This window comes from Esox lucius, chromosome 23 (genome assembly GCF_011004845.1).
Source record: "Esox lucius isolate fEsoLuc1 chromosome 23, fEsoLuc1.pri, whole genome shotgun sequence".
Classification (NCBI taxonomy): domain Eukaryota; kingdom Metazoa; phylum Chordata; class Actinopteri; order Esociformes; family Esocidae; genus Esox; species Esox lucius.
This window is the reverse complement of record NC_047591.1, coordinates 11,480,869-11,504,650: the sequence shown is the minus strand read 5'-3', so window position 1 is coordinate 11,504,650 and position 23,782 is coordinate 11,480,869. Positions and strand designations below refer to the sequence as shown.

At 41.3% G+C, this 23,782-nt stretch overlaps 1 protein-coding gene across 2 annotated transcripts in view; it reads left to right on the top strand.

Moving 5' to 3' along the window:
• slc26a4 (solute carrier family 26 member 4) overlaps positions 1-21,003 on the top strand; it is a 34,774-nt gene extending 13,771 nt beyond the window's left edge. The window contains exons 1-21 of one of the 2 annotated variants that reach the window (XM_020042861.3): positions 7,877-8,041; positions 9,075-9,222; positions 9,880-10,019; positions 10,290-10,400; positions 10,562-10,758; positions 11,566-11,730; positions 12,042-12,194; positions 12,612-12,694; positions 13,008-13,155; positions 13,550-13,663; positions 13,752-13,829; positions 13,964-14,059; positions 14,747-14,853; positions 14,948-15,017; positions 15,102-15,194; positions 15,314-15,409; positions 15,602-15,853; positions 18,934-18,988; positions 19,298-19,458; positions 19,540-19,623; positions 19,736-21,003. In XM_020042861.3, the coding sequence (XP_019898420.2) occupies positions 9,083-9,222; positions 9,880-10,019; positions 10,290-10,400; positions 10,562-10,758; positions 11,566-11,730; positions 12,042-12,194; positions 12,612-12,694; positions 13,008-13,155; positions 13,550-13,663; positions 13,752-13,829; positions 13,964-14,059; positions 14,747-14,853; positions 14,948-15,017; positions 15,102-15,194; positions 15,314-15,409; positions 15,602-15,853; positions 18,934-18,988; positions 19,298-19,458; positions 19,540-19,623; positions 19,736-19,759 (2,367 nt within the window). In that variant the 5' untranslated portion in view covers positions 7,877-8,041; positions 9,075-9,082 and the 3' untranslated portion in view covers positions 19,760-21,003. Of the gene's footprint in view, positions 1-7,876; positions 8,042-9,074; positions 9,223-9,879; positions 10,020-10,289; positions 10,401-10,561; positions 10,759-11,565; positions 11,731-12,041; positions 12,195-12,611; positions 12,695-13,007; positions 13,156-13,549; positions 13,664-13,751; positions 13,830-13,963; positions 14,060-14,746; positions 14,854-14,947; positions 15,018-15,101; positions 15,195-15,313; positions 15,410-15,601; positions 15,854-18,933; positions 18,989-19,297; positions 19,459-19,539; positions 19,624-19,735 lie in introns of those variants that run through there. The other variant, XM_010887075.4, reaches the window with a different exon arrangement.
• Positions 21,004-23,782: the final 2,779 nt, after the last annotated feature.

The window sequence follows — 23,782 nt, the reverse complement described above, 5'->3', positions numbered from 1 at the left end:
AGAACCATACCGTTTTTTGACACATGTTGGCCAAGGCACATTTGCCTCCCTCTAGCGTAAATTCTAACTATTGCAGTGTTCTCATAATGGTGAGATATGGCTTATATGAGGACCTGCGCCATTAGATTGTTCAACAACTTCTCTGTGGATTCTATGATGTACAGAGATATCAGGAGACAGAACGCCCTTGATATTGTAGCTTGAGATTCTGTTGAGTGAATATTGGAGACAATTTAACATTTACATAAAAATATTAAAAAAATACTTCAGCAGGATAGTCCACAAACTGTCTTTTCCAACGGGAGGCTTGTGAGTCTGAGTGAGTAGAACCCAGTTCAGTACACACGCAGGAAACACTCCCTGAATACCATTTGGGGCAGTGTTCTTTTAAGGGAGACACCACTTACTGTAACTGCAGGTCCCTCAGGTAAGAGACTTGTGCCTCTTACGATCATAGAAGTGTGTTTTTTAGTTTTTGTCTGATTGTCTTTGCTAACATTGGCTCTGCAGACCACATCAATAATATAGTTGGATGACTTCATTACTGTCTCTTGGCAACATTAGTACACCACAAAACCACTCACTAAACCTCCCAGTTGGTGGGGGATCAACCAACTGCAACCAAAGTATCCAGTTCTGTATGATCACTGTTGTTGGAGATTGCTATTTAGTTATTGACAGTATAGTTAATTTGTTCTGTTTGGACCATAGATATTGGTTAGAGTTATGTGGGATTGTAGACATTTGGACCATAGATATTGGTTAGAGTTATGTGGGATTGTAGACATTTGGACCATAGATATTGGTTAGAGTTATGTGGGATTGTAGACGTTTGGACCATAGATATTGGTTAGAGTTATGTGGGATTGTAGACGTTTGGAACATAGATATTGGTTAGAGTTATGTGGGATTGTAGACGTTTGGACCATAGATATTGGTTAGAGTTATGTGGGATTGTAGACGTTTGGACCATAGATATTGGTTAGAGTTATGTGGGATTGTAGACGTTTGGACCATAGAGATTGGTTAGAGTTATGTGGGATTGTAGACGTTTGGACCATAGAGATTGGTTAGAGTTATGTGGGATTGTAGACGTTTGGACCATAGAGATTGGTTAGAGTAATGTGGGTTGTACCATACCCATGGCCCCTGATAGTCAATCTGTGCCAGAAAGGAATTCTGTTCTGCACCAGAATAAATACATCTATGGCCCATGCAGGGAAAGTACTGTACAGTGATACACTTGTGAGAAATGTTGCCGGTTAATTATCATGACATTTTAATTATTTCTGAAATGATAAATGTAGTTATGAACATCTCATCTTCCATTGCAAACTCTGTGACTTAACATATGCCATTTATCAGACCCCAAAGTGAGTTAGTTATGCATGTGCATTCAATGTATATGTGTGCATTTTGTGTATAGGTGGCTTAAGCACAAAGTAACCTTTGGTGTCGAAATTGTCATTCAATGTAGAATCAGCCCGACAGGACCACATAAAAAGGAACTAAACAAAAATTAAAACAGAATTATAAAAACAGAATTATTTTCATACAGCACTCAAACCTTTTCAGATCTTAGGGCAGGATGTTAGCAATTTTTCTATTATTTCATGTTTATTCAGAAAAGGGAAATTTAACAGAACAAATGAACTATACTGTCACAAACTAAATAGCAATCTCCAAGAGTGATCATACAGGAGTTAAATCCTCCATACATTTTTAGTTGCAAAACATTCTGTAACTTTCTCTATTCACCTAAAGTCTTATGGTAAATAAATGTCAAATAACTATACTTGTGTGAAATTATTATTATTATTATTAAGTAATATAAGAGTAGTTGCAGCTAGAATGATTGGAAAAGCTGGGTCCACCTCAAACCTGCATCCGACGTGTGGTGCCTGCATTGTCTAGGCTGTCGTGGAGGGCCCTCTAGTGGAGATCTATTGAAACATCATCTAGAGGATGAAAGCACATTGATACAGGCTTATCATTGTTTTTTATGTAATTGTTTCATTTAATCATAAATACAACAGATACTACTGAGTAAAGTGAGTAAAGTATCTAAAAAGGGAAGAAAGAGCAGTGCAGACGGTACTAGTCGACTGTAAGGGGGATGTCTGGTATGTGGATCGAGGGACATGTAATAAGAGCATTGTATTAGCTGATGGTAGAGTAAGTCAAGACCATACATTTCAGTTCTGCTTGAGTAAACCATTACACATATATGCTGCATTTGACTCCCGAAAACATGACATTGAACAATGAACACCTTGACAAGATGAAGGGTAATTGCTGACTACAGGAAGCATCCAGCCGTTTCAGCCCTCCATTGCAAACCCAGACCATCTTACCAGAGTGGTAATTTATGGGATTGAGGGGGGAAGTTGCGCTGCCACTGTATCCCACCTTCTTATGAAAATGACCGCTGGTCCACAGCCAGGGGGCACTCCACTCAAATATGGACCGCCCCAGACCAATCCACACACCCCCACATGTCAGCTCCACGCTGGCCAGGAGCCTGGTCACATCAGCCTGCACTGAGTGGTTGGTAATGTGTGCTAGGTTGGAATTACTATTCTGACAGAACTGCAGGGCGTTGATCCAGCTTTTTGTCTCGTTGTAGTAGTGCAGGTTATCTGCATGAACAAGACCTAAAACACCAAGACATGCATGAAATGGCACACACACACACACACGCACGGAATTGCACAAATACGCAAACATTCAAAGAATTGTCTGCTATAAAAGCCCAACCACTGTCACTTGTACATCTTTGTGCAACTTGGTTCAAATAATAATTTACTCCACGTCTGTTACTCACTAGGAGCGGGTAGGGATGTTGTGTGCTGGATGCCTGGGGAGGTTTTCCTGTTGTGGCTGTTGTGTTGTTGTAAAGCTGTTTACTAGTAGTAGTAGTTGGTGTGGTTGTGGATATCTTTGTTGAGGCACATTGATTTGAAATAGATATAGCAGTTACAGGGGAAGAAGGTGCTTCGGTAATGTTCCTCGGTTGTTCTTCTGCGATATAATTAAGTGGAACCCTTTTGTTAGTGCCTGTTTTCTATCACATCGGCCAGTTATCGAAGATAATTGTTAAATGTTTTGTTGCTATATACAGTACTGTAACATGGATTGTCTTTCAGTAGATTCAATTTAAAATGTAACTTAGTTGATGATGATTGACCATATACATAAGTTTAACTACTCTCTCACAAGGTTGAACTCACATCCATAGAACAGGAAAGCATATTTTCTAGAGCAGTCTTCCGTATTCCATTTTCTGTCTGAGCTCAGCTTTACACAGTTGCCGTCTTTCTGGAGATTGTCCCAGTTTTGAAATGGTTCCTTGCTAGACCATTCCCATGGTTTGTCAGGGCGCCGTTGTCCAATCCAGGTCTGGTGCCTTTTAGATGTCTCATTAAAGGCTTCTTGTTCTATCTGGTTAACGATACTGGTCAGTTCTGTGTCTTTTGTCTTGCAGTCAGGTACAGGATCTTTTGGGGTAATTTCTTTAGGCATTATCTGGTACACCTTCTCTGTCGTTCCATTGCCGTGATAAACTTATGGAGAGAATAATAAAAATGGACACATTAGGTTTAAAAAGACATTCGAAGGCCTTACCCAATAAGAAATAAAAAGTAAATAACAGGATCCTTTTGGTCATTTGATTGATTTTAAGTGGACATTTATTTTTTTATTCCATACCATTTTGACATATGTAGTTCATTGCCGCCGCGCAACTCACTACTTCCCATTAAAGTGAAACAGAAATGGCACAGTTAAATGCTGTGCTCTCAAAGCCTTTTTGCCAGTTGAAGAACATTAAGTCCTCAGCATCAGACCATGTCCACTTATCATCTGGACCAGCCCTGTGTAGACCAATCCACACATCATCACTGAAATGTCTCAAAGAGTACTGAATTGCCTTCCAGTCTTCTTCTGTGTGTAGTCCTGAGCCTTGGTCCAGGTTCTGCTCTCATTGACCAGATGGTATCCTTTGGCTGAGTAGGTGACTGTGTGATATAGAAAATCCATATAACTGCTTGCTTACTTTGCTGAGTAGCAACCATGATCATCTATTACTTCTGCTATATATTATTAACTCAACACATTCTGTTTGATAGCAAAATCATTTAAATATAGAATTGGTGGAGACTACTGAGTGTCAGGGGCAGTGAGTGGAGATAGTTAGAATTGGGCATGAATACAGTGGCAATGGACTCTATATATTCAGACTGCATTAGAATAAAGACTAAATTCCCAAACTGTCAGTCTGTAGCACAACATGTTTGTTTAACAGGGCTCTGCTGCTTCCCTGGCATGTCAACTTGTATTTTTTTGTAAATATTTTGTATTATTATTAGGTAGGTTAGACTAGCCAGGTATAATATATACATTGCATGCCTTGAGTCCTAGTAAGATTGTGATTCATTGCAGGATATTTTCGCTTAGGGCCCCTGAAAAGGCTTGCTATCCTGTGTAATGGGGCCAATTAACCAAACCTCTGTTTATTAGATGTGTTAGTCTTATACATGTACATGTGTACTCACTTTTACTTTTACTCTGGCCACATGAGGCCGGGAATTGTCCTACACCAGGAGGAACCCAGGGCCCATTGCACCAGTGTAAGGTCTGAAGACGGGTCTAAGGATTTCATCCCGGTACCTAACAATAACCTCCGTGTAAATGTAACAATCTGCCGATGATGGACAACGCAAGTTCTTGTGCTGCTCTAACAATCTGTTTTATTATTCTATTGCATTTTTTATTAATATATATTTTTCTTTTCATTGTAAAGCACATTGAATTGCCATGTATGAATTGTGCTATATAAATAAACTTGCTTGCTTGCTAACAGCAGTCAGGGTACTGTTGGCTAGCACGTGGAGGTCTGTGTGACCCTCCAAGTATATGCCTCCCCAGACCATCACTGACCAACCGCCGAACCGGTCATGCTGGATGATGTGGCAGGCAGCATGACGTTCACGACACGTGCGCTCAGTGTGAACCTGCTCTCATCTGTGAAGAGAACAGGCTACCAATGGCGGATGTGCTGTTCTGGTGCCTGTCGCCTCTCCAGTGCACCTGCTGTCACTTTCATTTGCCGCTAAACAGGTGACACAGATTCACTATCACTTATGCTTACTAACTGGACACATTGATATCCCTGACTTTTAATTGACCCTGGTGTTATACTGTGATGATTATGTGTTCCCTTGATTCTTTTTGAGAAGTGTACTTCAAATTTCACCTGTTTTATGGACAACTCCTCCATTGTGACCTATAGGACATGATCAAAAGAAAAATGTCAGCAACATTCCTAATTTTATAGAGCATCCTTCAGGAAATCACAAGTTTAATTTCCTTGAAATGAGTAATAAACCAAATGTATAAAAAGCCAGTCTTACCAATGTAAAACACCAGTCTATTAAGAAAGCAGTCTCTTTTGTCCTGCATGTTCACCCTCTCCAAGAACTGTATGGGTCATGAAACATTTCTGTTTTCTAGAATACACCCACTGCCTTATGTTTTTAGAAAATTTTATAAAATAGTACGTAACAAGATAACACTAGGATTTCTAGATATACAGGGACACTAGATTTAGAATGCTAACTTATGTGAACGTTGCTGATTCAAATTGCATTGATCCATCCATTACCTCTGGGGTGTCCAGAAATATGCTAACAATAAATGCTTAGTATTTCTTCATTATTTTAGTCAAATTCTATGATTAGGTTGTATAGACTGATATCATTTAGATTCAGTATTTTGTTAGCAATTAGCTGCTACTTAGGAAGCAGTTCAATATGTGTTACAATCAATGTAATATTGCAAAACACAATAGTCTCATAAGCCTACAAAATACAATAATAAAATACATAGTAAACTCCCTGTTGTGCAGTAATGTGTTCTTTTTAAATATGGTATTACCAGTTTGACCTGACTTGGCTGGCAGAGGTCCATGTTTGTTGGCTTTATTTAGGACAGTGTGGCTTCCTGCTTCTGTTCTGGACTATGAAGAGAGCGTGTTGCTAAGACTTGTGTGGTAATGATGTATGTCTGAACTGTGTACCAACTGCCTGAAAACCCAGCATAGAAACCTCAACACATTTAAATACTGCACAAAAACCCACTGTCTTACAGTCAATCGCTCTTCCACTCTTTCCCAAAAGTACTGACCGGAGCAAATATATCAGTATATTTTAACTTTGACTAGGTAAATAGCAATAGGTTCCTCAGAAATGTTAGTTCAAACCTAGTTCATATTCTCCACATTTTTGCAGAGGTCAATACAATACTTTTATTCAAAACAAAAAAACAACAATTTAACTGAGGAGCATTTGTTGGTTTTCCTGCACACAGCTTTGAAATACTACATACAATAGCTACAGTCTGTGGGCATATTGTACTTCAAACAACATTTTGTCAGGTTGCTGAAGATTCAAACTCAGTAATGGTTCTGATTAATAGTGTTAGAGGAGGTGGTACCAGAATGAGATATGTTTTGCATACAGAATTAGAATTAGATTAGTCACAAACCACCTTAAGACAATATCCCAATACATCACCTTTTTAGGCTATTTATTCAACTGACATACTATCCTTGTGTGGACCTAAGACCTAAATTAGAAATTGATTTTCTCTATTCTCCTGCCCTAAACCAAACCCTTGTGCTAACCTTGCCATAACCCTAACTCTAATCGTAACCTCAGTAACCTAACCTTCATGTCTTAACTTAACCTAGCCCTAATGCTTTACAAAAAAATTAAAGTGACACCAATTCATCCACTATGCACAATTGTAAGTTTTTCCCTTAACCTAACTCACCCAAACCCCTAAGTCCCACAGTGGGGACCTGCCCATTGGGGAAATGTTATTTGATGTGTGTAAGAATTTGTCTCCCTATATGTGCGCAGACCTGGATCACACACATTCATGTACAGTCAGGTCTCAGATGTATAGCAATGTGTATGCTTTTAGGAATGCAGGGTAGCCTATTGGTTAAGTGCGTTGGGCCAGTATACAAAATGTCGCTGGTTTGAATCCCAGAGAGGACAGCAACCTTGTCGTTCTGTCCCTCGACAAGGCAGCTAAACCAAATTGCTCCCTGGTCAATGCTGAAAAATGTAAAAGTGTTCTTAGCATTCTTACCAGGTGAAAAGAGGTGTCACATATCTACACGCTGTTTTATTTGAATGTGTTGGGGTGATGGACCTTGCAGTACATTCTGTGCTGAGGGAAAGATCATACAATGTTCAGTGCATTTAGTCTCACTTTCAGTAATCAGTTACACTGAAACAGGTCAAGACGAACTATCGCACACTCACACAAACACGCCCACACATACACGTCTCCGATGCACAGCCAACTGTAGTAGATCAACAGGCCTGGCACAAAACAAACCCACTTTATCTAATCAGAAAATAGTTCATCAAGTAACTCCTTTGACTCGAACAGACTGAACAGTGCTTCTTTACCGGCTCGAGGCTTATCGTGAAAACAATAAAGCCAAGAGCACTGTGCCGATTGGCTACATGTCTCAATATGTGTATCGTTGCGTTACTGTTTTATTTTCTATAAGGGGTGGGCAGAGACTTTGCAGGACGTTCTGTGCTAAGGATAGGGTCAAATAACGTTCAGTGCATTTTGGTACCTGTAAGTAATTACTAAAAGTTCCACTGGTCAACACAAACTATAGAGGCACACATCACACGCACAGCCCCTCTAAGAGGTCAGTCCCTAGTGCTTCCTCCACCAGCGTACTGGGATGGAAACACCTCCCCTCATCCCTCCGCTCCCCGACTCCCCCCCCAGCCTCAAAACTCATATAAGCCTTCCACATACACAAGGATGAGGTTAATGGGCAGAACAGGAGAGAGGGGAAGGAACACTTTGAAATTGAAGATTTGAACCTCGATTTTTTTTTCAAGAGAATGTGCAACGGTTATGGTGAAAGTGGGGGATGAAAGTGTTTTTTTTTTTTATTCAGAAAAGGAGCAACATTCTGAAGTTTAAAGAACTAGGGCCAAGAGATCAGGTAAGTGTGACTGCTTTTGTAGAACAATAATGTTGTTTTTTTTTAACCTTTTTAAATGTGTGACACATGGACGTGTAAATATTTATGCAGTTGTATGTTATTGGAATGCTAAACCAACTGGACCAAAATCACGGTCAAATCGTACACACAATTCATCAAGGATAATCCGAAAATAATAATGAAGTAACAGAAACTCACTATTTCTTCAAATGAAATGGTTATAGGTTATCAAGGAAGGGTATCGAAGTTGGTCTACTAACTTCACTTTTCAAAGCACTCTGGTGGTGGCTTTTGAACAATGAATTTGATTGTGGGAACTATTCACTGACATAATCACACAGAGAGAGATAGAGAGTAGTTCTGCGTTGAACACAAACCCCTCTTTCACTTCAGCCTCTGGTGTCATATCAGCTGTAACCATATCAGAGCCACCAGTACTCGTCTATTCAGGGTTTCCTATGTAATACAAGCATAAGTTTTCACTAGCAGACTGGCATGGGCTTTGAACTCTTTATCTTTTATTCTTGGGTTACATAGCTTCCACGGGTTTTACCAGAGTTAGGCTTTACTGATGTCTTGTGTTTTGGATGTATTCTTGATATCTCGTGTTTTTATTCTGTATCCGTTGGTTACCCTCTTCCTAAGTGACAGTTTTCCCTCAACCTTAGGGATGCCCTGGTACGAAGCTGAAACCAGTACGCAGGAATACTTGTCAAGTAGATTTAATGAACAAATTAAAAGTATATCTAAATCCAGTCCTTATTGAAACCTTCTGGAGCAAAGACCCCATGTATATAATCAATTCCTCTGAAAGAACCTGCATTGCATTATTTTTGTGCACAAATTATTTGTATGAGATAAATCAACTAAACAAAGCTGTATGAACTAAAGGATGTGACAGCACTCGGTGTTGTATTTGCTGATTCCACTCACCTTCAACCTCACAGTGGTGGAAAGGTGATGCTATTTGAAATGTATCAATACAATAGCCTCTTAGCCTCATAATTCACCTTTGACCGGTTTACCTTCACAGGGAGCAGTATGGATCCGCTCCCTCCACAGAACCACTTCACATACATTGTGTCCAGACCCATCTACTCAAACCCAACATTTGAGGAGGACAACCAGAGGCAGGCCAGAGAGGAGAGGACCCTGAGGGAGAGACTTGGCCTTACCTGTGGGTTAGTATTATTGTCACATTCCCTACGAAACAAACAAAAAATGCGTCACTATAACTGTCAAGAACAAATTATGAAATCCAAAAACCAAAACTGAATATTGGGTTCTGGAAAGACTCCACTGATTTTGTGTTTTGGTTCGAAAAACAATTATGATCAAATGAAAGACACCCACCATGAGTGTTCCCAGTACTGGGACCAGATAACAAAATAATAACCTACATCAATATAGGATGAAAAGTTAAATACAAAATGGAGCAAAACAAAGAAAAAAAAAGAAAAAAATTCAGGCTTCATGAAAACATGTTGTAAATGGTGTTGGTGTTTCTCTCTCGGGTCCAACTGAAGTGTTTGCTGCTGCTCTTAAATATCTGCTGAGCCAGTACAATTAAACAGATTCTGACTGAAGGCCACAATCACAGGTGAATTCAAGTGAGTCTAAATTGCACAAGTGATTGACTTGATGACAAATAAGAGCATTTAGCGAATAAACAAATTTGGACAAAATCCTTTCAGCAACTACTTGCACCTTTAAGGACATAAGTACCCACATCCAGTAACGATGTAGACGTTTTTAATTGGTCAATGAAACGTGAGTGTGTCTGTGTTTACAACTATGTCTGTGATGATTGGGCTAAAATATGACTTTGTCCCATGCAGCTGCTCAGGTAAACGGGCCTTAAAAGTGGTAAAAGGAGTGTTTCCGGTCATCGACTGGCTTTCCAGATACCCAATCAGAGAGTGGCTTCCCAGTGATGTCATTTCTGGTGTGAGCACTGGTCTAGTGTGCAGTCTGCAAGGTATGTGTCCCACGTCCCATGTTTGTCTTTAATGAACAGAAATATTCCAGTTATTATCCATTGTGAGCTTTCTTCCTTTTGAAGTCTCCTACCTGAGCAGTATTTTAAGAGTTCTTGAACAGGACATTTCCACTGGACTGAAATCAGAGGTTGATAAAAGTCATCAGTCTTTACAGAGTAAACACAATGGACCTCAAAAGCCCTTTCTCGTGCCGGTGCCAGAACACAAACATGTATCGACACAAACATTTCATTGTGTCTGTTCCCCAGGCCTGGCCTATGCCCTGCTGGTGTCTGTGTCTCCGGTCTATGGACTCTACTCTGCCTTCTTCCCCATCCTTACCTACTTCCTGCTGGGAACCTCCAGACACATCTCTGTGGGTAGGGCCATCCCCCACCCTACGTTCAACTGACACCTGCACTACCCAATGACAATTAAATGATTAAATACCCATGATAGACTCCTCCATCTCCTGTAATGTCTACATAGTGCATGTATTGAGTTGAATTTATTCCTGGCTACTTTTCCTGCTCCTTTTTAGGTCCCTTCCCTGTCACTTGTCTAATGGTGGGCTCTGTGGTGTTGACCCTCGCCCCCGACGACCACTTCCTGATTTCTGTGAATGGCACGGGTCTGAATGGGACAGGGGCTGAGGTGAACACTGTAGATGTAGAGGCCATGGAAGCCCAGAGGATCATGGTAGCCTCCTCCATGACTCTGCTGGTTGGAGTGTTTCAGGTAATTGTTGTAGTCACACACATTAAAGCAGATGTTGTTGCCGTTTTGGTGAATGCTTGTGTCTCAGCTTCTAAATAATGTCTAAGTAGGTTGAATAAAGCGAACGAGATGGTGTTGGCCGTCAAACTGATATCATCAAACTGACCACTGACTCAAAACTAGCACTGTGATCCAAACAGTCTACCAGATTTCACAACACATTGTTCTTACTATAGTCTATGGGCTCACAACAGTTTAGGGTAAACCTTTGACTGTGCCACTAGCTTGTGAGGGGCTGGCACATCGTCAGCAGGGATGGTTTTTGTGTGTACAATAGTCACTCCCTCCAGCATCTTGGGCACCTGTGAAGCTACTTGATGTTGTCATGCACTCCCACACATCGACCCATGTGACGTGTTGTGGGTGGGCGAAACAGAATTGCTTGGCCGCAGATGCCTAGGGGGATAGCTTGAAGCAATCTCCAACTGTCCTGAAATGGGGCTTGTTTTATTTGACCAAAATTGGGGAGGGGAGAAAAAAACGGGGTAAAAATAGACAACACATAACGGCCGACTGAGAGACTTGTAAATGTGCTGAATGAACTGGCCACTGATTTAATGTGTGTGCAAAAGACAACAGCATTCTACGAAATGAAAGAGGGGGAGAATAATGTCCCGCAATTAAGCCGTCCATATTAACGCAGGGCCTCAAGGGACTCCAGAGTATTTTCTTGTCAAGGCCCTAGAATAATCAATGGGGATTTCCAGGTGAGGCGATTCAATAGGGTCCTGCAGTGTCTCCGCGCTGAGCCTCTCTCTCCCCGTGCAGGTGGTGATGGGGTTTCTCCAGGTGGGCTTCCTCGTGCGCTACCTGTCGGACCCCCTGGTGGGAGGCTTCACCACCGCCGCTGCCTTCCATGTCCTCATCTCCCAGCTGCGGATTGTCCTCTCAGTCCCCACTGACAACCACAACGGCTGCTTCTCCGTTGTCTACGTGAGTGTCCGGTGCTGCTGTCGGAGAACCAGCCGTGTGTTACCATGCCTGCCGAAGAACGTGTGTCTAAATCGGTTGTTAGGGTTGGAGGAGTCGTTTGGGAAAATGGCCTAGCGTTTTCTTTCCATCAAATAGCAACGTATTTACTGTAAAAACGGTTGTGAAATAGCGTTCCATTTTGTGGTCGTCTGCCTAAGCTGATATGAAATAATATACATGCAAACAATAAATGAACAAGATGCATATGCATAGAGTTAAAGATGTGTGCACTGAAGTAGAGATCTCTGAATACAACTGATTGTCCTTTTAAGACGCTCATCGACGTGTTTACCAACATCAGCCAGACCAATTTGGCGGACCTGGTAGCGGGGCTGCTAACCATCGTCATCGTCGTGGCTGTAAAAGAGCTCAACGCCAAATTCCAGCACAGGATTCCTGTCCCCATCCCCATCGAGTTGATTGTGGTAAGAAACAGGACGGTTCACGGTCAATATTGTACTATGGTGAAATGACCAGTTTCTGATCATGAAATAGTGAATATCTAAACAGGTCCTACATTGCATTTCCGTGTATGTTTTGGGCTAATTTGCTGCACAGTACATTTCATGAATCATAATTGGCTTCACGATGGGTGTTTAGAGCATACTGAACTGGACACTTCAATTCTGTTTATTTATTTTTTTACTTAACACTGCTATTTGTGTGGTTTAGCCCTACATGTACAAATTACTGTATATGTACAGTAATGTACTGTATATTACTTTATATTTTATGTTTCTTTTGCATGTGTGATACACGTGTGACATGTTCAAGTCTTTTCACTCGTCTCTCCTGTGTCCCACTGTCTCTGTCCCCACCGCGATCCAAACCCTCCCTCCCAGACAGTGGTTGCAGCTGGGATCTCCTACGCCACGGAGCTGGAGTCACACTATGGCGCCAGCATTGTGCAAAGCATCCCCAGGGGGTGAGAGCACTTCCTGTGGCACTTCCTGTTTCCTATCCCCAAAGCAGAGGATGTTCTGGAGCTTTTATTGACATACTTAGAATCCCATGGTCATCTTTGATAAATAATTCAGAATGCACCGAATGAGAACAACTTGGCTTGTAGTGTCACAGCCATAGATGGGTCCAACAATAATATTGCCAAACGGGACAGTTTCATCAGTCTAACAATATCAAACATCTGCGCAACACTTTTTCAACAATCTTTAATTGTTTAATTGGCTACCGCACGTTCCAGGGCTATCCCGTTTTACTCCTGAGGTTTCTGCTGACAGGTTTGCTCCGGCTCAGCCTCCCAACACAGACGTGCTGTGGAATATTCTGGGCTCCAGTTTCTCTACAGCGGTAGTGGGCTACGCTGTCGCTGTGTCTGTAGCCAAGGTCTACGCTGCCAAACATGACTACCCCATTGATGGCAATCAGGTGTGTGTTTGTGTTTGTGTGTGTGTGTGTGTACATTTTGGACGTGGTGGTCCTTGTTAAATTACGCATATAGTGACCAGAATTCCTTCGCAAAGGAAATAAACCCTGATTGTTGGGGTTTGAGTCAGGCATTAGGGCTGTGCTTGTGTGTCAACTGTGTGTTAATGTGAGTGTGCACGTGTGTTTGGGTGTCGTTACTGCCTCACTATATTTAATAAATAAGTTCCATAATAATCATGTAGTTCAGGGTATCTGATGAAAATGCTACGGAAGCGCGTCATGCTTGGAGCCTCGATGGTGTTGGCACTGTAAACCCTAATGGCTAGTTCTTATGTGATGCCGTGTAGACCCGGGATTTGCAGGACATTGACCAGTCCCTCGCTCTGTGTTCTAGGAGCTGATAGCATTTGGATTCAGTAACATGTTCTGTGGCTGCTTTTCCAGCTTTGTGGCTAGCACTGCACTGTCCCGCACCGCCGTTCAGGAGAGCACGGGTGGCAAGAGTCAGGTACAATAACCAGTACTGCCTGTGCAGAGACACACACACGCACGTGCGCACACACTGGTGCTGTTAAAAATATCTTTATTGTTTACAGGTGGCTGGTATGGTCTCGGCTATGGTGGTAATGATTGTGATCCTGGCTCTTGGGCACCTGTTGGAACCCCTGCAGAAGGTGAGGAAGTATGTCTTCCAGGGGTCACAGGTCAAATCGCTAGCGGCACGCGATGACAATGCAATCATTTTGTTATACGTACACGTATCTGTTTTTTAAAACCCACATTAATCGGCTCCATGTCGGCCCTGCAGTCTGTGCTGGCAGCCATTGTCATTGCCAACTTGAAGGGAATGTTCATGCAGGTGACGGAGGTACCCACGCTGTGGAGACAGAACCGGGCAGACTGCGTGAGTATAACCGGCACTCGGATACACTGTAGATCACTGACAGTAAGCGGGAAAGGGTTCTACACACGGGGGCCATTGAAAATCTTTAGGTACAGTGTAATGATGGGATTTCACAGTATCACTAACCTGGCGTATTGTAATTGGCTGTTATGTTTGCCTATGAATATCTACCCCTCGGCTCAGCATTGTTGTCAACTAGAAATGCTGTTTGGATTTTGCGACTGGAGAAGGGTGTAATGTCTTGGAGGCTTTAAATCTAAAGTCGGTCAGTTGGTGTTAATGACAAAACATACAGTAAATTCAGTGTGAATTTAATTTACATAACAATCTAAATTGTTTTGAAATATATATACATATTAATAATAACAACAAATAGTGTTGTTATAATAACAATCTCTACTGTGTTATGGAGCTGGGGAGGAAGACAGTTGCTGTAAATGAAAGAGTGTTCTTGTAATTCACTTATGTTCCACATGGGGGTGGAATCTCATGTGTTGCATCTTAATAAACTGAAACAGATAACATGAAAGCATGATTAACTCGGTGTGCAAAGAGTCATTAGCAGCAAAGCTATTCTGAACGTATTCAAAAGGGATTTCCCCCAAACAACTGTATGTTGCTCCTGGGTAACAATTATCCTGCTGAATCTCAACATGAATGGAAGTTGAAACCTGGTTGTTTTGACAGTTCATCTGGCTGGCGACCTGCCTGGCCTCCATGGTGTTGGGCCTGGACATGGGACTCCTGTCTGGCCTGGTGTTCGAGATGGGAACTGTTGTGTTCAGGACACAGTTGTGAGTAATCACCGACAGCAGTAGGATCTACTTCGCTGAATAATTTTCTACATCACTTTACTTTACTGGGCTCTGTTGTGTTTTTCATCTCTAGTCCTGCATGCTCTACTCTTGGAAACATACCTGGCACAAACATATACAGGAACATGAAAGACTACCAAAATGTAAGATATTTCATATTATTGAACATTTATATATTTAAAAAGGATGCCAGAATTAGATGCATTAATGTGATGTTCTCTTGTCAGATTGCTGAAGTTCCTGGAGTTAAGATTTTTAAGTGTAACTCTCCCATCTACTTTGCCAATATTGATTACTTCAAAGAGAGATTGAGAGCCACAGTGAGTGTATTCATTAAACTGTATTTCACTATGACTTGTTGCATTGTAGCTGTTGTTGTTAGCCCTTATTACTCTACAAGCAAGCAGAGTGAAAGTTGTGTTTGGCTTTCGACCTGCAGGTTGGGTTTGACTCAGTCAGAGTATTCAAGAAGAGGAATAAGGCTTTAAAGAAGATCCACAAGCTTATAAAGAAAGGGAAACTGAAGGCGACCAAGGTAATAGAAACTACAGATAACTACAGACAAGTGAACTACAGATAACTATAATCTATTCAGATTTGAATCTTTTGCCACATTCAGTTTCCATATTTCCCGTTCTGCTCTGTGAGGTATCTATCCAGGTAGAATTCAGCATGGCCTAGGATTGGTTGTGGAAACACATCCGACTGAACTCGTCTGTTCCTCCAGACAGGAGAGGTGTTGTCGGAGGTCTCCCTGGGTGTTGACAACAAAGGCTTCGAGGGTGAACGGAACGGCGAGCGGGAAACCCGGAAAGTGGATGACGGGAATTGGCCTGTGTCAGAGGTGGAGGTCCACGTGGACTGGGCCCTGGAGCTGCCTGTCAGGGTGTCCGTACCTAAAGTCCCGATCCACAGCCTGGTACTGGACTTCTCAGCCGTGTCCTTCGTAGATGTGGTGGCCGTCAAGTCCCTCCACCTGGTGCGTGTGACCACCGACGTTATAGATGCAGTAACGCTACCGTGTCTTCGATCGGTCAAATGTATTTCAGAAAGCCCTTTTTACATCGGCAGTTGTCACAGACAGTCTACTCTGTGACAACAGTACAAGTGCCCTCTTACATTGCACATGTATTCGTTTAGATCATTTGAGCGAAGAATCCACTGTTGTATGACAAACGCATCATGTCACACTTTCTTCACAGTGCCTCGGGTCATGACAATGCATGTATTGTGCCGTGGCGTTTTTGTATGTAAAAAGTCGGTGGGGCACATTTACAAACCTAAATTAGTAATGCAACCACGCTCAGAACCAATGTGCTACAGGGCCATACGCCAACAGCAATGAGCTCAAGACCACTGAAGGCCACAATGAAGCGGAAAGACAACTTTTTAGGGATACAGATCTGTTCTATGACAACAACCTTAATAGATAAGCATGGACACACTGACACTCGTCACCATCTATATCAATCAATCCAGCACAAAAATGTGACCAATGCACTGACCAGCACCACAAAGGCAGGATGATAAAATATGCTTCCACTCACCAAGGCTGAGGGCTCACTTGAAGAGAAAGGTGGCACGGCGGTTCTTCCTCTGGGCAAACTTTTCGATTACTTTGGGAATTAATTCATGTAGCTGCTGAATCATGGACAACATGGCCAATGCGTTGAGTCGTGGCTGTCTCATGGTATTGCGAGTGAAGGTTTTTACCCTCTTCAAAGTTGAAAAGTTCCTCTCTGACTCAGATGACGTCATAGGTGTTATGATATTTTTCAGCAAAGTGACGGTCTCAGCAAAAGCCTCCTCTAGGTTGTTCTCATGGATGGATCTTAACAGAGACAACCAGCTTGGCAGCGACCAGGTGGTCACATAGTGAAAACCTCTGCTCCACCTGGGAGATGACTGTGTTGCATGCGCTGTGTTGATTACTCGTTGGCCTGGCTGGTCTGTTCCATCGTGAACGGTGGCAGCCCTTTCATCAGTTTGTTTCCGCATATTCTGGACATTCTCCATGAAACGGGTGAGCGCACTTCTAATCCCAGATGCATCGATGCTCCGTTTTTGCAGAGTGTTGTATAAAACATAGTTCACAAAGTTCTGGCATAAAGAAGAAGAAAATTTAATCCAGCAGCTGCAGATTGGCTCAGTCCCGGAGCTTTTTTGACAGGCCGTATGCCTCACTTATGGTGGCCTCATCCCATCCTGGTTGTGTGCGTATGTCCTCCATACACAGGAGCAGCGCAGCAGTTTTCCCAAACTGCATTGACAGTTCTACTTTTAAAGTTCCATTGTACAGCGGTTGGCCTTGGAATGCGTCTCTGTGTTGCCTCAGCAAGTGCCGCAACACGTTTTGGAGCACCAGAGAAAAGGTGGAAAAAGCAGTTAAATTAGAAAAAAACACATCATGCTGCAAGGTCAGGTTCAGCTGGTGAGCATGAACAAACTGGACATGTGGGTATGTCTCTTTCATTAGCGTCAGTACCCCTCAGCTTTTCTCCCAGCTTCAGTTGTTCCAGCACACCCTTGATGCTATTAGAGAGGGCAAGTCCAGTTTTATCTTTGACTTCCACAAACTCCAAAAACCTCTCTGTCACTGTATTGTTAGGCGACAGGTATCGCAACACAACCACCATTTGTGATTTACAGGAGACATCAGTTGTCTCATCTGCCTGTATGGCAACAAATAATTTCTCGTACACTTGCTTGGCTATTTCCTCCCTGTACACTATATGCAGTCTAGCAGTTTGTTTTGTACAGTGCTAGATGTCCCTTTGAAGATGGGCTGAGCGTCATAGTGCCTCTGAAGTCTTGAATATTCCAGGATTCAGGGAGTCCACCGACTCGTCGTGCCCTCGCAGTGTGGTTTCACATTTTCCACACAGTTTAATACGTGTTATGATCCGACTTAGAACGTGACTGTTTTCCTCCACCTGTTTGTTATGCTGCTCAATACAGCGCCTGTATGCACTGTCAACTTGGGCTGCGACATTTACCCATCCAATAAGCCCTATTTCACAGCATTGTCCAGATGACTCCCACTGCTCTCATGTTTTGCAATCCTCTCAGAAAGATGTTTCAGATCTTTGTAACGAGTCCTCGACCAAGAACCATCTCCACCAAAGAGCAGACATGGAAAACAGAAGAGTGCCTTCTTTTGTATGCTAACCGTTAGCCACTTTTTCTTCAAAAACCACTCCACGTTAAACCCGCGGATACTTTTACCAGCAGTTTGAGTGATGACAATATCCCGTGGCTGATGGGCACCAAGTCGCTTTACTTCAAGTTTCTCCTCCAAATTAAGGGTTTCAAACCGGTGCTCGAGTATGAAATCCACTTTATTCATTTTCTCAAGTTTTCTGGCGTTTGTGAAGCTAACAAGCTAGCTAAGACATTCTACCCTCCTCGCTCTTCTTGACGACTAATGTTGGTGCCAGATAGACAGACAGCCAGACATGTCTGAAATAAGAAATGACACTGTAGTGGGGCTACTGGCTGTCAGCCCCACTTGACATACATTTTTTGTGAAATACATTGATTGCACTAACATGCATATTAATATTTTCACACGTACAATGTACATTGCATTTGAAAGAGCTAGACCCACATTTACACTTAGCCTATGACCTACTACTGCGAACTCGAAAAGGCAGAACGCAGTCTGAAGCAGCAAGGCAGGGACTAATGAACGTGAAATAAAATCCTAACACAAATGATATGCAATTTAGGAAGAGGCTATATTCATAGATAATAAATTATAGTAAGTAATCTTTGAGAAATAAAAATAACAATTTTGTTGCAGTTCTTTCTGTTGCCAACAGGGGGCTGTGCCCCACCTGCCCCTAATGACCAGTCACCCTGGTAGTGTGACCTGACTGAAAGGACAGATACTGCACTCTCCGTACGGATCAACAGCATTCCTTTCTGTTCACTGTAGCTAGGTCAATGCTGAGGAATGCTCTCCGTCAAACAACTTGTCTGGTTCATGATATCACAGCTGTACCCTGTGAGATAAATGGGTTGGTGGCAAACTAATCTGTCTGCCCCTGTCCTCTACAGGTGATTAAAGAGTTCCTACGCATTGGAGTCCATGTCTACATCGCAGCCTGTGACGGTACGGGTTGGAATGGAAAAAATGCTCTATATGTTACAATTTAAAATCTTGAGCATAGTATGCAGTGTTGTTGGGACAATTATAGGTTTTATTTGAAATAAATTATTTTAAATGTTTGAATAATGCTGACAAGTGGCATACCATTACTTCAAAACCATTGTAAAAATTAAATAATGATGAATGTTCTTTGTTTTTTCATCCTGCCCGAAGGCCCCCAAAATGATAAATGGTGTCAGTTTGCTTTAGCACTGAAGAGCTCTGCATTCTACCTTGGGGTTCTCTGCTTTTGTCATTGCTTACTTTAACCAGCATATAATACTCCAGATGAAATCATACGGAAGATGGAAGCCTTGGCCTTCTTTGACGTCGAGATTACACAAGGACTCCTTTTCCTCTCTGTCCATGACGCCATCCTCTTCATCAAGCTGGAAACAGCCAATGGAGGCAGGCATGATGCAATTGTCGAGAAGGTAAGGAGATGGACTTTCATGCTAAATAAATGAACAAAGCCTACAATAATCTTGCCGTCTTTAACCATTCTCTATTTCCAGCTCTCTCTAATGCAGGACTGTGAAGAACCACCGCCTTTCACTGAGGAAGAGGACTTGATTGAGACTTATGACAACCAACACAGGGTATCTTTGTCATATCACTTTGTTGTTCTCGTCTCTATAACAACATCAGGTTTTCATATTCATGATGTTGTCCATCTCTCATAAGTGTCTTTCTGTTATATCGAGTCCACAGGCAATCCATGGACTCTCTAACTGAAACACAGAAGAGCTGAAGATAAAAGAAGGATCAACCAGCAAATATGGCTTCCGTAAGGGACCACTGTAAAATCAGAGGACACTGGAGATGGATCGACCCCTGACTACTGAACAGCTTAAACTCAGAGGAAGTCACACCTGGCCGAACAAAGGAAACAGTTTGAAAAGTTAGGGCTTGTTTACATCACAAGAGAGAGAATAGACGCTAGATAGACTTAGCGATTTAATTGACATTAGCATGTTTGCCGGATTGTGGCCGTCAATTGTGGGAGAGTCAAGCAATATGTGTGGTACTGTACAGAATCTTGATACAGTTCAGATACAATTGTCTTCAAACTGCAAAACTCTGGGGGGGGGGCTTCAATGAAAATGTGGTGCAAACTACCTTGGAAGGTGGGATCTTGTGCTATCAATATCTGCAAGTTTACACAAGAAAATCTAGCGTCTCGAGTCTCCATCGATATGGCTTGGAAAATGTTACATAATATAAACAAGCACATAGAGTGGACTAGGTTAATTTGAGAAGGAGATCATGGAAATCTCTTAAACAAACCTAACATTCATTAATTATAACACTCAATAATAAACTAATTTTGAGTGATATATTTATATCATTATAAACTCTCTGCTAGCATGTACTTTTCCTTACATGCCTCTCGACAACGGGAATGTTGTTTGTGCTTGTGTCAAGGGCTTTCAGAAGGACAGAAGCATAAACACAGAAGGCCATTCATCACAGGGTGAGCCACAGTTGATCTGTGTTATAAACACTTCATTTCCTCCCTGCCGAGACAGTAGTTCCCATGGGGCCAAGGGGCAGAAGGGACATTGGGAGAAGCTCAGATGAACGGCAGTGAGGGAACCAAGGACCCTTGGTTAATAATGTAACTTCCTGGTTTAAAAAGAGTGGTGGGGTACTGATCCTGAAACCTTCACAGTCTCATTGTTGATCATTTCACTGCACGGGGAATAGTGCCACACAGAAACAGTTGGAGAGGGTTTGAAAAGGTTTCGTTTTTTGTTTGTTTTCATTCATGAATGACTCGTGAATGAGGTCAATACTATGTACAGTGAATGTCTGACCATACTGTTGTAAAGAACGTCTATTATTACCAAGAGCTGAGTTTAGTTGTTTTCCTTTCAATAATGTTTAAATATAGACTGCAAGCATTTCTGTTGGCTTTAAACAGATTAGTGAAATACGTATTTCTGTATTTATTTAACAATAAAATATTTGTGAATTATTTCAATTGGTGTCATATTTCCTTTCCCAGATGATGGAAAAATAAGTTTCTGCCTATGGCCCAAGTGTGTGGTATGAGTGGATTGATCCAAAATGTCTCTTGCGCACCTCTGAAGGTATGCTTCATATTGTTGTGTTCCTAATTATGGGACGATGTTTACTTTGCTTTCTAATCTGACACCTACTGGAGCAGATTTGAAAGCAAAGTAACTGTACGTACACACTGACTTTCAAACCGTGACACACCCACACACACACACATATAGAAAACAGGTGTATCGCCTTTTTTCTTCATCACATTGGACTACAGAGGCTGGGTGAGTGTGAACATGACTTACAGTATTTGATTTGTAGTGTTAAATGATTTTATCACATTTGGGAGTACAGTGTTACCTGATGCATGCACTTGCACTTGGAATTAATAATTACTAAGTATAAAATAAGTATTGCGGTCTCGCCCTTTTAATCAGATTGTTTTTTACTGAATGCAGTGACTGCTTTGCTAATTGATAAATTGGCTAGCTATTAATATCAAAGTGTTCTATTCATAAATAATGTTTCACTTAGGACAGGTTGTTTGGTTATTCATTAATAAAATGAGAAACAAGAAAATGAAAACGAGTGCATACATCACCAGATCTGCTTTCATGGCGTGAGATCAAACTAGGATGATGTCAGTAAGTAACCTTTGACAGCATCTGTAAGCTTTATAAATTCCGTTGTGACCTTGTGTGTATTGTGGTCTTATCTCCACTGGAAAGATGTGCTTGTAGATATATATGAATCTGGTTTAAAGTCTATGTTGCCTATGTTGTGAAATCACCCTTAAAATGATCAGAGCTTGCAAGGATTCTGCCCATCTCACCCAGGAAATGTAATGTTTCTCATTGCAGTCCTCCTCAGCGAAAGTAATGCGTATTTGCTGTGCTTTAGTTATTATTGTAGACTGTGCCAAGCTCATTTCTGGAGTGATTTGTGGATTTAATTATTTTCTGTCGCTGTAATTTCAATATACTTTAAATGATAGAGACATGAGCCATGTTGTATTTAAGTAAAATTTTATTTCAAGGGGTCGTTATTGTAATAACTCAAGTTTCAGTAAATACATTTAGGGTTTGATTTCTGCATCCAAGTGTCCCGACAGACAAAAAAAGGGACTTTTGTAATCATGGTATTTGGGGATGTGTAAGTATAACAGTATACATTAATATAATCGATAGAATATTATTGCTGAACGCTTGTAGCTGGTGGGCAAGAGTAGGTTCTAGAATGTGTATTAATACACATGGGTTCTGGAATGCACATTAATGCACATGGGTTCTGGAATGCACATTAATGCACATGGGTTCTGGAATGCACATTAATGCACATGGGTTCTAGAATGCACATTTGGTGAATAGCAATTCTTAATTATTTCCACTATTCTCAACTGGATTGAGGTCTGGGCTTTGACTTTGCCACTTCAGGATTTTAACCTTTTTGTTTTAAGCCACCCCAGTGTAGCTTTGGCTGTATTTTTTGTGTAATTGACCTGCTGGGAAGATAATTCTTCTCTCATGTCCCAGGTCTCTCGTGGGACCTCCCAGAGACAGTATTTAACCTAAAATTATGTGAAACACTTTAAATGCACACAAGTGGATTTCATTCAACTAATTAATTGACTTCTAAAGACACTTGATTGCACCACAGCTCATTTAGGTGTACCATAGCAACAGTGGTGAATGCTTTATGAATGAATGAATATTACATATTATGTGAGTACTTATACCTAATCTTATTAAGTATTTTCTATTTTATTTTTTAAACTATTCTCCGATTTTATTTTCCACTTTGACAGTAGGGTCTTTTTTGTGTTGATCATTTGCAAAACTGTAAATTCTCAATTTCGATTTTGTGTTATTACAATAAATGTGGAAAAGTCCAAGGGGGATGAATACATTTCAGAGCCTCCGTATATTTTAACAAGCACCTTTTAAAAACAGCGCTAGTTAATTTACTTTTGTATTTGTAACTTTCAGTTTAAAAAAAGGCATAACATCTGAACACACTGTTATGAAACAAGTATTATAGTCATCCTTTATATGACTCAGTTAGATAACTATTAAGATCACAACTAGTCCCTTACCTTCTGCGTAGTCTGCTGTTACGAATGGAAACAATAGTAGTGACTCAGTGGAAACTACAAGTTATGAAAAAGCCTTTATCAGCCATTAGAAATCTGACCTCGACACACATATCAAAGACTTGGAGGACAAAGGCTCTGTCTATAACAACCAGACAAATAAATAGAATGAGGATGCAGTAAATATGAATGTGAATTATGTAATTTACTGATTATCTGTGATTCCTGAAAAGCTACACAGAAACCTATTATTTAGGTGAAACTGAGAAAACAGTACTGTTTGACTTTGAATGCACATACAGACAGACAGGCAGGGAGACTGATACATAGCTTTCAGGTCATTCACACAGAAGTTCAATTTGGACTTGCTTGCAACGCAACATTGAAAGCCAACAACAAAATGTAGTATTCTAAAGTGATACAACTACACTGATAAAGCTAAGATGCCTTGTTAATACAACTTGTCATGCAACAAGATATGGGTCAACAACATAAGATGTTTTCATATTGGAGGGAAATAACCTGTGAAATGGTCCCACGTTTCTGGTTTCTAAACACTGTTCAAAAAAAGTAATCATCACAGTATAACACCAAGTCAAATACACTTCAGGGACATCAATCTATCCAGTTAGGAAGCATAAGCGATTGTGAAACAAAGT